This window comes from Triturus cristatus, chromosome 6 (genome assembly GCF_964204655.1).
Source record: "Triturus cristatus chromosome 6, aTriCri1.1, whole genome shotgun sequence".
Taxonomy (NCBI): Eukaryota; Metazoa; Chordata; class Amphibia; order Caudata; family Salamandridae; genus Triturus; species Triturus cristatus.
Window position 1 is genome coordinate 378310780 of NC_140589.1, and position 14994 is coordinate 378325773.

Sequence of the window (14994 nt, forward strand, 5' to 3'; positions counted from 1 at the left end):
CAGCTTGCTGATATCTCCGCAAGGGTGTCCGGCTCGTGACCAAGACAGGGACTTAAATTCCTTCCCTTCAGGTTACTGGGGATGAATCATCCTGTATGGAAATTCTTGGAAGAACACATACGCATGCACCCTAGACACTTAGGTTAGGGACTCCATAGTAGGAGTATGCCAGCTTTCTAGATTGTTTTATATGCCTGCATAAATACACTGTATTTGCAGGATGGTGGAACTTTTTATCTTGTTCACTGTCTTGCTACTTCTAATAACTTTCATCTGCTTCTATCTATTGATTATTAAAGCACATATATTCTATAAAAGAATCACATTGGTTCAATAAACATTGAAAACATCCCACTGTAAATTCCTTGTATCTGCCTCTGAGGATAAGAGAGCACAAGCGAATGAGAAAAAAGGTCTAGATCTGTTACCATGATCCCTGGGGGGATCAGGGTTGTCATATTCAGTGGTTGCCAGATCCATTTGCTACCCACCTAGGTTTATGGGTACTTATGGTGGCACTGTGACCTAGCTGGCCTATAGGACAACATATCCTCAAGTGTCTAGAAAGTGTTTGGTTTTGGAGCTCATAACAGTAGGAGGGGGTTTAGGATGAGTAAAGGGGAGGTGGGGGGAAGATTCAGAGGGAAGGGTTTAGAAAGGCTTGGTTAGGAGATCTGAATAGTAAAAGAGGTATGAGATGATGCAAGGAGGGGTAGCAGAGGGAAGAGTCTAGAAAGGGTTATTTTGGGGATCATATTAGTAGAATGAGGTTTGACAGGAGACAGAGAGTGGAGGTAGAGTATATATTGAGGGAGGTATAGGGTGAGATATATGGTAGTGCATTGGAGATGCTGAATTAGAAGTAAAGCAATAAATATAAAGATACATAAGTACATGGAAAGTATATATGTATAAGAAAGGTAATATATCTAGATTTAAATTATATTTATTAAACTCAGACTTTCAAGCGTTGCTGTACTTTAAGCTAATTTATAACAATTGTAAAAATGATACTTGGCATCCAACTAATTGCATACTCCTCTCTCTCCTATACTTAAGCTACACTCTCCGCTGGCACATTTAGAGAGGCACTGGTGTAGCCAGGGCCACCTTTAGGGTGATGCGACCGGTGCAGCCGCCCCTGGCACTGACCTGGGTGATCGGGGTGTGTTCAAAAATAACTTATGGGTTTAACAGCACCTGCTGCAGAGTTCTTTGTGTGTCCAGCAGTTTTCAGGTAGCAATAAAAATGTCAAGATACCTCTGGTGATTAAAGTTCCAGCTGGAAAGAGATATGAGTTTTGCATCATAAGGTAGAGCAGAGGTTTAATATGCCGGCTGCAAATAACATGTACCATGCAGATCACAGAACTGTATTTAATGTGGATAGCTCAATGTGTTACTGTTTTTGTCACAGAGGTCCTTTTGTTACTTGCAGTTCATAAGTTACAATCTTAATATAGCAGAGACCTATGAGCTGTCATCAAAGAGTTCCATGCAAACTGCATGGTATAGGTTAGAACATTATGTTTTTTCCTGAGTCCTTCATTATCCTAATGTTGCTAAGAAACGTTTCTTTAGTTAAAAATACTTTCTTATTAGTAGAGCCAAACCAACAACGTTTTAAATCTTGAGTTCCTGCTTCTCCATACCAAACGGTCTCAAAATATAATGCCTACTAGTATGGATGACATGCGATTCCTATAACTTGTAACCCTGATTGTCTAATGTAACATTTCTTATAGACTGATTTACACACGTTGATTCATTGTAGCTGAGTAAAATGTGTGTGATGTAAAGTGCTCTGGCACCCTACAGTATTATGATTTTGCTATAAATCTAATGAAATATGTGTGAGAGAGGGGTTATGGAGAGATGAGGGGCACTGGTGGAGCTTGGTAGTGAGGGAATCCATGAAGAAGGAGGCAATGGTTAGTTTGTAAAAGAAAGAGTACCAGTGCCTGAATCTCTGCTAAGAAGCCCGCAGCTGACGCTATTTCATGTTGGTGCCCTGAATACTACGGCTACACAGTCTGGAATCCACTGCATGCCTCTTTAATCCACTGCCAGACACTCCCTGACCCTTTATCTCACTCATGTAGATTACTGCTTTGTCCCTTGGTGTAATTGTTTTTACGTCTTGCTATTCCTCGAACTTGTTTGTTTGTATGTGTGTTTTTCCCTCTCTTACTCTCGGGAAATGTCTGATGTGGAAAAATAAGTGCCAGTCCCCAAAAATTAGTGCAGGTGCCCCACCTCCTCCTACCAGCAGCCACTGGCTCAAATTAAGCAATGGAAGGAGGTCACTGGGGGGCGGTGACAAAAACAGTTGTCACACCGGGCGCCACTAAGCTAAATCCAGCCCTGGGTGTAGCTTATCCATAGCTGGCAAGGTTTCAGATTGCTTATGTGTGACATTTTCATAATTTCAGTGTAATTATGAGTGACAATCAACTACTACAAGTGACACACTCTCTTACGAACAGTATAATGTCACCCACACTTAGTAGTACCATGGCACAGCCCACTCACTAGGTCGGACACCTGTTGCCAGGCAGCCGGCAGAGAAACAATAAATTAAACTGAGATTCTCTGCTCTAGTAAGCCTGCGACTCCCTAGCTGGCAACCATACACATTAATGACATGAACAGATCATGATCAATTGACAGAGTCTGTCCAGGCTCTCTGCCACATGGGACCCAAGGCCAACTACAGGATGGAAGAGGAGCCACTGCAGGGATCTTCTCCCTGAACAGGCCTCTTTTTACTGATGATTAGGCTGACCCAGTTTTTGGCATGTATTTAGAAGCTTCATTTTGCGGGTGGACATCCACATCTGTTTGATAATATGGATTGAGCAGGGGGTGCTTTTTCACATTAATTAGGCAGGTGTGTGGTTTTGTGTTCCCATCTTCAAATCTCTGAAGTTTGTTTAACTTGCATATGAGTTTCTGTGATAGCAGGATATTCCCATGTCAGAATGTACTGAGATTCCTATACCTTCCGTTGTACACTAGCGCGATCTTGTGGTCATTGAAAAACAATCTCAGTTTTTATGCACCTGTGCAAGTAAAGCGAGAAACTGGAACTACACAGCTTTACTTCAGGAAACTGCTCTTTAGCGTGACAATCTCAGGCATTGCAGTAATGCGGCACCTTCCTCCTCTGTCAGTGCAGATCAGCATTTGGGCCCCAGTGACAGTAAAGCAGGGGAATGAAGGAAACTCGTATTTTCACTGGTTTTGGAAGGTGGGTTATTAGTAGTGGTAAGTAGGTACCTCCCATTGGCAACAAGGCCATCAACCCAGTGTAAGGTCCAGTATAGGTCGCAATAAATTATTCCCAAGCTCAACCCTGGTAGCTTGGCAGCGAGCAGGCAGTCTTAACTTAGGAGACTGGTATGTAAAGCTTTTAGAAACACCAATTCAGTGAATAAGTAAGACACAATCCACAATAAAACTCCCACACCAATTTATAAACATTGGAAATATTTTTATCTTTAAAATGACACCGAAATGAGAAGGATCCAATGCAGGGAACTGGAGATATGATTTTTTAAAGAATAAACGTTTTCTAGCACTTAGAAACCTATGCACAAGTCTGAGACATCTGGCCTTGCTTGACCGGGACAAAGTCAAACTTTCAGACTGACCGCGATGGAGCCCTGTTTAGATACACGTAGCGGGAGGCCCCGGTTAAAACTTTACCTTCGGACTTAGAAACTTTTCTGGAGCCTTTTCCACTGGGGTTCTTTGATGCTCTTCACCAGTCCGGATTTGGAGAAGGTTCGCCAGCTTGACTTTTAGGGAGCTCTGGGTCAAACTCTGGAAGTCGGACCTCCGGAGTGCTTCAGCGGGGGGAACCTGGAATTGTGGGCTGGGTTGCGGTTAAAGGTGGCCTGTTGGCTCTCGTGGTTGAGTTGGGTACAGTATGAAGCTTTTTTCAAATGCTGCTCCAAACTTCTGGAACTTCTTCCTGAAGTTCCTCTTGAGGGTCCAAAGGGTCCAAAACACACTTTAAGGGTCTGGAAGCTCCAAGATGGTCCTTGTAAGTTTAGGACCACAATTCCCACAATGCACCTGGCCAAAACCCTTATAAGTCCACTGGACGCATTTCAGGCAGTGGACTCTTGATGATGCAGGTGAGCTCTGTTAACCTGTAGCATGCAGGGAGTCCACTCTTTAATCCTTTAGAAGCAAGGTATAGCCACAGGGCTGAAGTTCCAGATAAAGCAGCAGGTGCAGTCAGTCAGAATGCAGGGCCTGATAGTGCAAATCACGTTTCCAGTATGGCAATCCTTCTTTTTCTCTTAGTTTATAGCAGCAGATCTAAGAGGCTCTGCACCTCTCATAAGTATTCAGTGTTCTCTGGGTTAAATCAGGAGAGCACTCCTGTCCAATGAGGTACAAGGCAACACCCAAGAGCATAACCACTTTCTCCAAAGTGTGGCTTAATCTTCCCCAAGAAAGCACTATTAGTCCAAAATTCAACATGGCTGAAATCTCAACAGAGCATGAAGAGCTAACTAAACCAACTCTCAGTATGGCTCATTTCCCTAGCTCTACACCCCCAGACATCTGCAGAGTCCTTCCTTAAGCCCCCTATCTGGCTGGGTCACAGGAGATGGGGTAGATGATCCTGGCATTCCCTGCCTGTCCTATTCCTCCTTTGAAGCTTCTTGCTTTTAACCCATTCTCGCTGCTCTGGCATTACTGTGTAACAGAGCCCTCTCCACCAACTAGCCTCTCCTTGAGTGAGCCACTTATCACTGCATCAAAGCAGCCTGGCTAATCCTGTTAACTCTGATCAATCAGGGAAGACTGCAGGAAGGTAACATTTTGGTTTACTTACAATAAAGTTGTACAACTTATTTTTCTGTATAATTTAGCATAATTTCAACAATTTAATATTATTGGGTTTATCAATACCATTCTCCTAAATCCTCGAATGATAGTATATTCAATACCTAGCAATATTTATGTGTTCATAAAACACTGCAGTGTGTTATCCTATGGGGCTAGGCATCTACAATGGGGAAACTGCAATGTGCAATTTCTCCATCATCAAGGCATATTTAAACATCTTTTATAAGGGCCCTGCTTATAGTTACATGACCCCCCACCCCTGGGACATCTAAGGGAGACCCTGTGGGCCCAGAATATGCATAAATAGTGTAGATTGTCACCCCATAGTACTTTTAGCACCAAAGTCAACTTTGGGAGGCACTGTTGGACCTGGCCCTTTTTGCAGGGTTATCCCAAAAACTTTTGCCTTCCTCCTGTATTTTTTCTGACCTGTTTTTGTTGGTTTTAGGACTCTGGGCACTTTTCCACTGCTGATCAGTGCTAAAGTGCATGAGCTCTCTCCTGTACAATTGGTAATATTGGTCTACATATGTTTGGCAGATTTAAATTTACCTGTATATCCCTTGTACAGTGGTATCCTATATACTCATGGCCTGTAAATTAAATGTTACATGTGGGTCTGCAGCCCTGTTTGCGTCACCCACAGAAGTAGACTTTCAAACCTGTCTCAGGCCTCTGCCACTGCAGGGCCTGCATGCACAGTTTACTGCCACAGTTACTTGGCATTTAAAGTGCTTGCCAAGTCTGAAACTCCCCTTTTACTACATAAAGGTCACACCTAAAGTAGGCCCTAGGTAGCCCTATGGGCAGCGGGCTGTGTAGGTAAAAGGAAGGACATGTGCGTTTGTTGTGTGGCATGTCCTGGTAGAGATAAACAGCATATTTGGTTTATCACTACTGTAAGGCTGCTCCTCTCATAAGTTTGCATTGGGAATTCCCTGATATGTGTTTCAGTGGTAATTTCTAATCTGGAAGGAGTAGCGTTGCCATCTTTGGTATGTTTGGAACAGTGGTGATAAATCCTGCCTATTGGTGAAAGTGGAGTTTTTATTACTATTTTAGAAATGCCACTTTTAGAAGTGGACATTTGTGTGTGCTTATGGCTCTTTGTGCTTTGCAGCCTGACTCCAATCATCGTCCGGTTTAGACTGGGCTACAGTGTTGGGAGGAGTTGTCACCTGCACCTGAATAGGGCTGTGCCTGCCTTTCACAATGTTGTCTACGGCCCCTGTAGTGTGTCTGGAGCCAGAGCTGGGGTGTTGTGCACTCCAAAAGTTGCTTGAAATTACCTCCAGAACAAAGACATTTGGAGTATAAGTACAGGGGGTCTGACCCCATGATTTTAGACAATGCGTGGGTCTGTAACCAGACGCTGCTGACTCTACATTCTGTACATTGCCAGAGACTATTGTGCTGCCAGGAGAAACTGCCATTTGCACGATCTGCTTTGCTGGGCTGGCCTGCTTTAGAGACTGCCACTTTGCTACCAGGATCCTTGTGATGGCCTGCTTGCCTGGGCCCTACTCTGTGCTCCTCATGTTCTCCAGGGGCTTGTGCGCTTGCCTCCACTCCCCCTGTTCTGTGAGGGGTTCTGGAGGAACTCCTTTGAAACTTCCAGTGTGCCCTGTGTGGTGTGAAATCCCAGCGCGTAGTGAGCACTTTATTCTTCAGACCAGCGGATGTTGGGAACTCTTTACATAGTGAATCAAGAGCGCTTTATACTCTCCCTTCCTTGGTGAAACCTGCGCGTAGTGAGCGCTGGATTTCTTAATAGAGCGTGAGGAACGCTTTTCTTTTGGGCATCTCTAGTGCGTGGTGAGTACTGCTGGTATCCCCCAACAGGCAGTGGGGGTCCAGCGCTACTGATCACTCAAGTGAGGGGGAAATCCTCAAGTAGTGCCGTGTGGTGAGCACTATGGCCTCACGAAGCCCGAGGGTTGCAGTCCTGCCGGGTCTCCGAAGAGCAGAAGCAGAGCCAGCGAAAGCTTCCCACGAATTCCCCCCCCTCCTATGTTGCCCCCCCAAGCAAGGGGGAGGCGACAGACAGTGTCGGCAGGAGCGAGGTGCTGTTCCGTGACATCTCTTCTGGCCAATAATTGTACCGACCCTACAGAGCCTTCCTAAGTGTGGTCCCCCTTCAAGTGGACAGCCACACACTGAAGGGGGCCTACTGTTTGACCCAGCCGCTGTCTGAGTGGATCCGAGGGCTTCAGACTCGTCTGAGTGTGTGATGAGTCACTCTACTGTTGGCACCTGCACAGCACACTCACGAGCCTCTGTGCTGGGGCACCCAGAGCTTGGGGGGACCAAGCGAAGTCTCTCCCAGATCACCTGGATTGTTGCCCTACCCCCTGGAGTTCTGAGACCGAACCGGGGGGCCCTGTTGTTGGGAGCTCATACTTCTGGCATTTTCGTTGTTGGCATTACGGGGAAAAACTTGACGGAGAACCTGGGAGTGAGAAAAATCATGGACATTACTATATTTACTGTAGTAGGTGTGCAGGTGCCCTGTAACCTACGCTTGGTGCTCACATTACCGCATAACTTGTAGAAGAGGCACAGGTGCGCTAGATATGTGTGATGACTACTTTTACTGGGGAGATGGTGATATTGTGGCGATTCCTATATGGCCGATACTTAAGTGCTTCATATTCATGCCCTGATGTGAAGATGTATGTCATTTTATACCTTGCAATGATACGATTACTAGTATCGTTTCAGGACTTGCATAATATCTACAGTGATGGTACATGGTGTTTTCTTGACATGTTCAACCTATAAGTATTTACTTTATTGCATTAACAGTGATGTTATGACAATTGCCTAGTTGGCAAAGTGGTTTTGATTTATGTGATTGTGGTCTATGTGTTATATAACGTGTGGGTGAGTGTGTGGGGGTGTTTTGCCCAAACGCTTTACACATTGCCTGTGGGATAAGCCAGACTGCTAAGCTATCAAGGGGGTAAACCGGGGTTATTTTGGGTGCTTAACTCCCTTACACTGACTAAAGTGGTAGGTTCTGTCTGGCTTATATGCATACCCTAGCCAACCAGAAACCCCATTTCTAACAAACACTTTACTACAATGGGGGATGTGAAATTTTCAATTTCTCCATCCCCAAGTAAATAAAACATCCTTTATAAGGACCACCCCTATGACACCTAGGGGTGACCCTGGGGGTACTGAATATGCACAAAGTTTGTAGATTATCACTTTGTATGTGCCCCTACTACCTAAGTCGAAGTTGCACTTAATTTAATTTTAAAAACAGTGTTGTAAGACAGGGCTGCTTTTAAACAGACCTCAGGCACCTAGCAGTGCACACATGCAAGTGCTGAATGGGCTGCTGGCCCTAAACTACCATGTACTATTATATACTAGGGACTTATAGGTAGTTTTAATCCTCCTGCCCTATTATCTAGCTGGATTTATAGTGCAGGTCATGCCAATTTTAAGTGTACCCTAATACATGGTGTACCCTAATGCATGTGTGTTTTCACTGTGTTTTCAACATAGCACTGGCTCTGGGCCTGGTTAGACCAAGCCTAGGGGCAGTCAGAGTCGGTTACCACAGTCAGCAAAAATAATTGGGGGTGCACAGGGCACACAGGATGACTTCGAAAACAACAGGTCTGGTGTCGGAGCTTGAATAGCTGTTTTTGAAGCCTATGTTCCCACTAATGCCTTTCTATGGAAGACCTACATTTGAAAAACTGTTTATTTGGGTCGTCATTGGGGAAAGTTTCTAGTGACAATGGAAGGAACACTGAATGAGGCTTTTAGGCGCTCAAATGACATACCTGTTCATTAAGACCATCATTTTGTTTTGCTTCACATCTGACTTCTGAGTTACTCTCTCCACGTCTTGAAAATACTTCTCAGCACTTTTTATGTCTCCAATCTAAGGAAAGAAGAACACCGGTCATTCACTAGGTAGTGACAAGATACACAATGAAGGGATGGGCAATGATACACATCTTACTGATCAAGGTGTTTGCATGCTGTTTGAGATCATATGATTTTTCGTATTTCAGACGGATCTGCGAAGGGTTCTTGAGGAACATTTCCTTGAAAGAATAACAAATTTATACAGTTCGTTCAAACTGCATAAAAACAGAAACATCTCAAATGTCGGCTAACCCTCCAGCCCTCTCAAGATGCGCAAAGTAATGAACTGGAAACATTACAAAGTTTTTCGAGTCCTTGGATATTCATCAATATGATTTACCTGTCACATAAGTGGAATTTTATTCTGAGCCTTTTCTGCATGCTCACGTTCAAACTTCAATATATTTATGCTCTGTAAAAGGTACCTGAACATTTTGTACCCCTCGTTTATATTATAGAGTTTTAAAAAAACAGAACAATTGTTTAAAAAAGTAGTGTTTTGTCATCTACTTGCACAATTATGGAGCAATGTGTTGCAGTGTTATTCCAAAAAGAGGACTGTGGAGGAATGGAAATGACAAACAACTTTGAATCCTTCCATCGCTCCATCTCTCCAGCAAAATTGTTCTACATTGGTTTCCGAGCATGGTATGGAGCCTCACCAAGGCAAAAAAAGAGTGTCCACTGAAACAGACAGGCCGAAAAGAATGTCCATTTTAAGCCCTCACTGAACAATGCCCTAAGGCCACAAATTTGCTTTAACCAAACCGATACCTTGAAATCTAGAAACTAAAGGCATGGTTCCAACTATTAGAAGCATTATCTGATGCACAGGGCAGGCTCGCAGGTCATTTTGTAATCACTCTATCTGCCACAAGGAAGGATCACGGAACGCTGCTCACGGAGGGCGCATTGCCACTTGTCTTGATCACGAAGGGTCGTGCCGCTGGTGGGAGCTTCTCCGCAATCGGCGGACAGCCTGCACGCTCCCAGCGTGCACTAGACTCCAGGGCTACCTGTTGGCTTCACCGGGGGACTGCGAGGACCAGCAGCCCCTACATCCAACAGCTGGTGCCTCTTCCCCCGGAGGCCACGCCCCCTAACTGTCTTATTATAAACTGACCAGCCCCAAACGCAACGCGGGACGCGCGCGGGGAGAAGCGCGGGCGAAGCCCTGGCCAAGGGCGGGCCCGTTTAAGCCCGTTCAAGACCGGGCAGGACTGGACTGGGCCACCCCATTTGCAGTTCGTGCTTTAATAATCTGCCATTGTCATTTCACATTAACTTTTTACTATCGGCTTGAGAATATTCATTGTTCCTCACTATCGTAATATTTTTCACGGTACAATGTCCCCGAGAACCACTAGGAACACAGTTAAAAAGCAGGCTCAATCCGCTGGTGAGGTCATTGGCCCAATTGACCAATTTATAACTAAAGCCAACGATGCTATTGAGCAGGGCATTATCCTACTGGATCGGAGGATCTCACAGGACCTGATGATTGCCAGACGCTCTTCGATGGGCCTACTGGCCACTGCAAAAACCCCCTTACGTCCTGTTGATCTACCTCCTCCAGTGACAGTGCATGCAGAAACGCACACTGTTCCCTGCACAGTGGACCTTTCTGCATCTTTGGACTTGTCTGATTCCCATCTCTTCCTGGAAAAATCTCCTGCTATTTTTGTTACTCAACTAGATAACACCCCCTCTTCCTCAATGGCTAGGGGTATACGAGAAGGAGCAATCCCTAAAAAATCAAAGAGGAAGACAACCACTAAACTCCCCCATTCCATCATTCCTCCTGTTACAACCATCCCTGCAACTCCTCTTGCCTCTAATTTTCCCCCGCAAAACCCTAACCCTTCATCCCTCCATCATTCTCCTTCACTGTCAAATGTTCAAATAGTGGATTCTATTCCTGCTAATCTGAACATCAGCTGCACCAGCTCAAGTAACAATTACAGCGGAGGAGATATGGTAAATGGTAATCTTACAATCAATGCATGTAGCAACGACAGCCTATTGCTCACCAGAATTGGCGATCTATTTAAATTTCACTTGGAACCCATAGAAAAGGCCCTACACATGGTTCAGTCTCAACTTACCCAACTGTCCCTTGCACTATCCCAAAGTACAGGAAACAAGAAGGATTCCAATTTGGCGAAAGGCAGGCCCATTACTTCAAACACTCCAAACGCCAAAGCGTTAAAACCTGGAACCTTCGCGCAGAACCCCAATTCTAACAAACAAAAAGTCCCTGAGAAGCCTACTCAAAATTATTCCCTAGCATCTACAAACAAGCCGCAACCACCTCCTAAATCCTCTAACCCTTTACCACCCCGCCCCGTAACCAATCCTAAACCAACAGCACTTTCCCTACCAAACCCTCCTTCTTCCCTTCCCACCTCTACAGCCCCCACTCCCGCTCCTGTCCAATCCAATAATGCTACTGGATTCAACACCATTCCTAATAATTGTAAGAGAAGGATTCCCCCTATCCATCTCCCACCTGAGGCCTCTCCATATGTAGTAATAATGACTGGGGTTCCGGAACTCCCCCCAAACCAAGATGAACCGGTTTGGTCCCTAAAAAATAAAGTAATATTCTGGTTGTCCAACAATAGACCGCTTCCAATCTTTATGGACAACAGAGTTACTACAGTGCGTAGAGTGCCTTGGTTAGGCAACCTACCAAAAAACACACAGGGCGACTGTATTATAGTAAATTTTGAAGATCCAAATACAGTCGAGCATATTTGCTCCTGGGGTGATCAAATCTCTACTGAAGGGATAGCTACCCATAATTTGTCGTATTTCTATCCCCCTAATACACGACGTAACGCAGGTCCTCCGTGGTCCTGGACGAGGGTAGGAAACTGGGGCGGAATCAGAGACCGAAACCAGTGGTCGGGGTATGGCTTTAGCAACCCACCACCAGGCTACTTTAGCAATTGGAGAGGTCCACTACTATCCAATCGATATGATTGCCTGGATATGGTGGACTGACTACCATCTCTACCCATGACAGACAGCAGTTACAACAGCGTCTTTCCTAACCCAAAAGACCCCTGTAAGAGCATTCGGGCGGTTGGCTCCTTCTCGCCATCTTTGTATGGTACCCAGCTTGAGTCTTCCCCTCCCCAGTACACCCTGACCCAACAGCAGTCATCTTCTCCTCACCAGGTCGCGTGTTACACCATGTCAGCTACCCCCGCAGACCCGCTCCCAAATCTACAATCTACTACTCCCCAACCCAGTGAGCCTAAACCCAACCCTCCTCTTTCTGCTATAACCACTCAGTCCCCGTCCCAACTCCCACATTCCTCTGCTGACCCTCAGCCTCCAAATTCTACTTTTTCATCAACCCAGGACCTTCCAATTTTATTCTGGAACGTAGCTGGCTTAAGATCGAAAATCCATCTTCAGTCTTGGGTGGAAGTAACCAACAAATTTAAGTTAATCTGCCTAGAAGAAACTTGGGCAATTGACCCTATTCATATTCAGGGTTTTAAAACATTTCACCTCCCTTCCTTACCGTCCACTCATGGTAGATCCAAGGGCGGCTTAGCCATCTATGTTTCCAACTTAATTCCCTTTACGATCACGGAAGTTCCGTTAGTCTCGTCAATTTCTCAAATCCTCAAAATAGTTCCAGACAATAACTCCTGTTATTATCTCATCAATATGTATAATAACTCTTCACCCAGCGACTGTGTAAAATCTCTGTCGGAAATTACTTTGTATTTACAAGACCAAAAAGCTATGAATCAAGAGTTAAATTGTCATATTGTGTGGGGTGGGGATTTCAATGTGTATTTGTGTAACAATCATAGCAAAGGTATTTGTGGGCTTTTAGACGAGCATGATGTCCCCCTGGCCCACTTCACCCACAGTACAGTGGGTCACGCACTAAACACCTGTATTTTCGCACTAGAACTTGAATTCGCGAACATTTTAGTGTGTCCTGCTGTAGAGTTCAAGACGACTTTTCATGGTAGAGGTGCTACCACAATCATCGATTTTATTTTATGCTCTCAATCCCTAAACAACCGACTGAAGCAATTTACAACTGGCACCGACCCCTCAAGCGACCACTACTCAAATAGCATAACCATAGCATTAAATACTCCATCCTCAGCCTGCCCAAAAACAAGCCTCTTAGCGCAGCACTCTCTGGAGATGAATAAAATTAACGGTTATACTGTTAAGTGGACGATGACCAACCCCACAGAGATCACTAGTAAGATCATCCAAAAAACCCTTCCTTTAATCCACCACTGTCTGGAGACGTCATCTTCCCCCCAGCTGATCCTCTCCAGCTTTGTCAAGATATTAGAAGTCATCAGACAAGAGCTTACCCGTCCCCATAGGACTAACGACAATGATAAGGACTCAAGAGGGTGGTTTGATTCCCGTTGCCGTAAAGCGCAGCGTGCACTGAAAAATGCTCTACACAATCAGACTAGGGACCAGCCCCAAATCGCCTCCTTAAGGAAAAACTATAAGATGGCACAGCAATCCCGTAAACGGGAAATAAAAAATAATCTCTGGGCCCAACTACACCAGAGCACTCTAACCAAGGACTCCACCATGTTTTGGAGAACAGTTAAGGCCCCTTTCCTAGCTGATGAAACCGCGATACAGCATCTAGATGTGGCAGTACCCGCTGATAAATGGGTAGCACACTACTCGCAGATCTTCGGGGACAACCCCTTGACAACCGAGGCTCCCAGACCAGATGCGGAAGCTCCCACTAGCAATAACATCTTCCCTATTGACCTCCACTTCGATCTAGAGGAGATAATCACAGCACTGACTGCCTCAAAGACCGGTAAGGCGCCCGGTCCAGACGGGGTCCCCTTAGACATATTTGTGAGCAATATAGATCTTTGGTCTCCAATTGTCACACAGGTCATGTCTGCAGTTACCCAGATCGGCCTTATTGATTCTTGGTCTACTTCTGTGCTCCTGCCCATTTTCAAAAAGGGAGATCGGGACAACCCAGCCTGCTACAGGCCCATCTCCCTTTTGGATTCCCTAGGCAAGGTTGCTGGCAGACTAATCCTGGAGCGATTAAGGGACTGGGCCACAGAGAATAAGATCTTAACTGACTTACAGTTTGGGTTCCAGGAGGGCCTGGGCACTGTGGAACAGGCCTTAAACCTGACTTTACTCATAGGCAAATACGCTGGGGCCAAAGGCGGTAAACTTCATCTAGTCTATGTGGACTTGAGTTCCGCATTTGATTGCGTAATTCATTCCAAGCTATGGGCGATCCTGAAAAATCTGGGCATAGATCTTGCACTGCTGAATTTACTCCGAGAGCTATACTCGGACGCAAAAGCTTGTGTGAGATACGGTATCAAAGGGGAGCTTACTGAATCCTTTAACATCGAAAAAGGCGTAAGGCAGGGATGCGTCCTTGCTCCATTCCTATTTAACATCTATACTAATGGACTGGAGCAAGCGATGTTAGCTGATAGCAAAGATCTCCCCTGCATAAGCTCCCGCCCTATCCCTGCATTACTGTATGCAGACGATTCAGTCATCCTAGCAAGGACACCTAATCAACTTCAGACCCAACTAGAAAAATACTGCGAATTTATGTCTTCTCTTGGTCTCAAAGTCAATAAGTCCAAGACTTTCGTTATGAATATCGGGAAGAGAGCCCAAAAATGTAAATCTCTCTTTATTGAGAAGACCAGATTAGAAACTGCCACTACCTACCCCTATCTAGGTATCCTTATTGATAACCACCTGTCCTGGAAATCTGCCATATCCAGCAAAAAACTGCAGTTTCAACGCACAACATCTGCACTGACTTTGTTCTCTAGGAAACTGGGTAAGCCCGCTCCTACTGTGCTTTTGAAGATCTACCAAGCTAAATGCATGAGTGTGGCTACATACGGCGCCGGAGTCTGGGGCTATGTGTCCGCAGACGAGCTACAAATTATAGAAAACTACTTTCTGAAATACATATTAGCCCTCCCCCGTAGTGCTCCTACTTTCGGCACCCATGTGGAACTCGGTTGGGAGTATCTGACTGACATCATTAGTTACCAGCCGATTCTACTATGGCATCGTATATGGACTCAGGAGCAATGTCATCTAACTAGGTCACTAATATCTGACTGTCTCACTTTGTCCCATTGGAAAAAGATTCCTTGGCTGTTATATGTTTCAAAATTTTTGACAGATTTGAATCACCCTGCATATTTCACTGACCCTGAATCTCTATTG

The 14994-nt window shown here is 45.1% G+C and overlaps 1 protein-coding gene across 2 annotated transcripts in view; it reads right to left on the reverse strand.

Moving 5' to 3' along the window:
* The window catches only part of TRAPPC12 (trafficking protein particle complex subunit 12), an 820049-nt gene that overhangs the window by 18238 nt on the left and 786817 nt on the right, over window positions 1-14994 (reverse strand). For both annotated transcript variants that reach the window (XM_085610773.1, XM_085610772.1), the window contains one exon: window positions 8667-8767. In XM_085610773.1, coding sequence (XP_085466899.1) covers window positions 8667-8767 — 101 coding nt within the window. The remainder of the gene's footprint in view (window positions 1-8666; window positions 8768-14994) is intronic.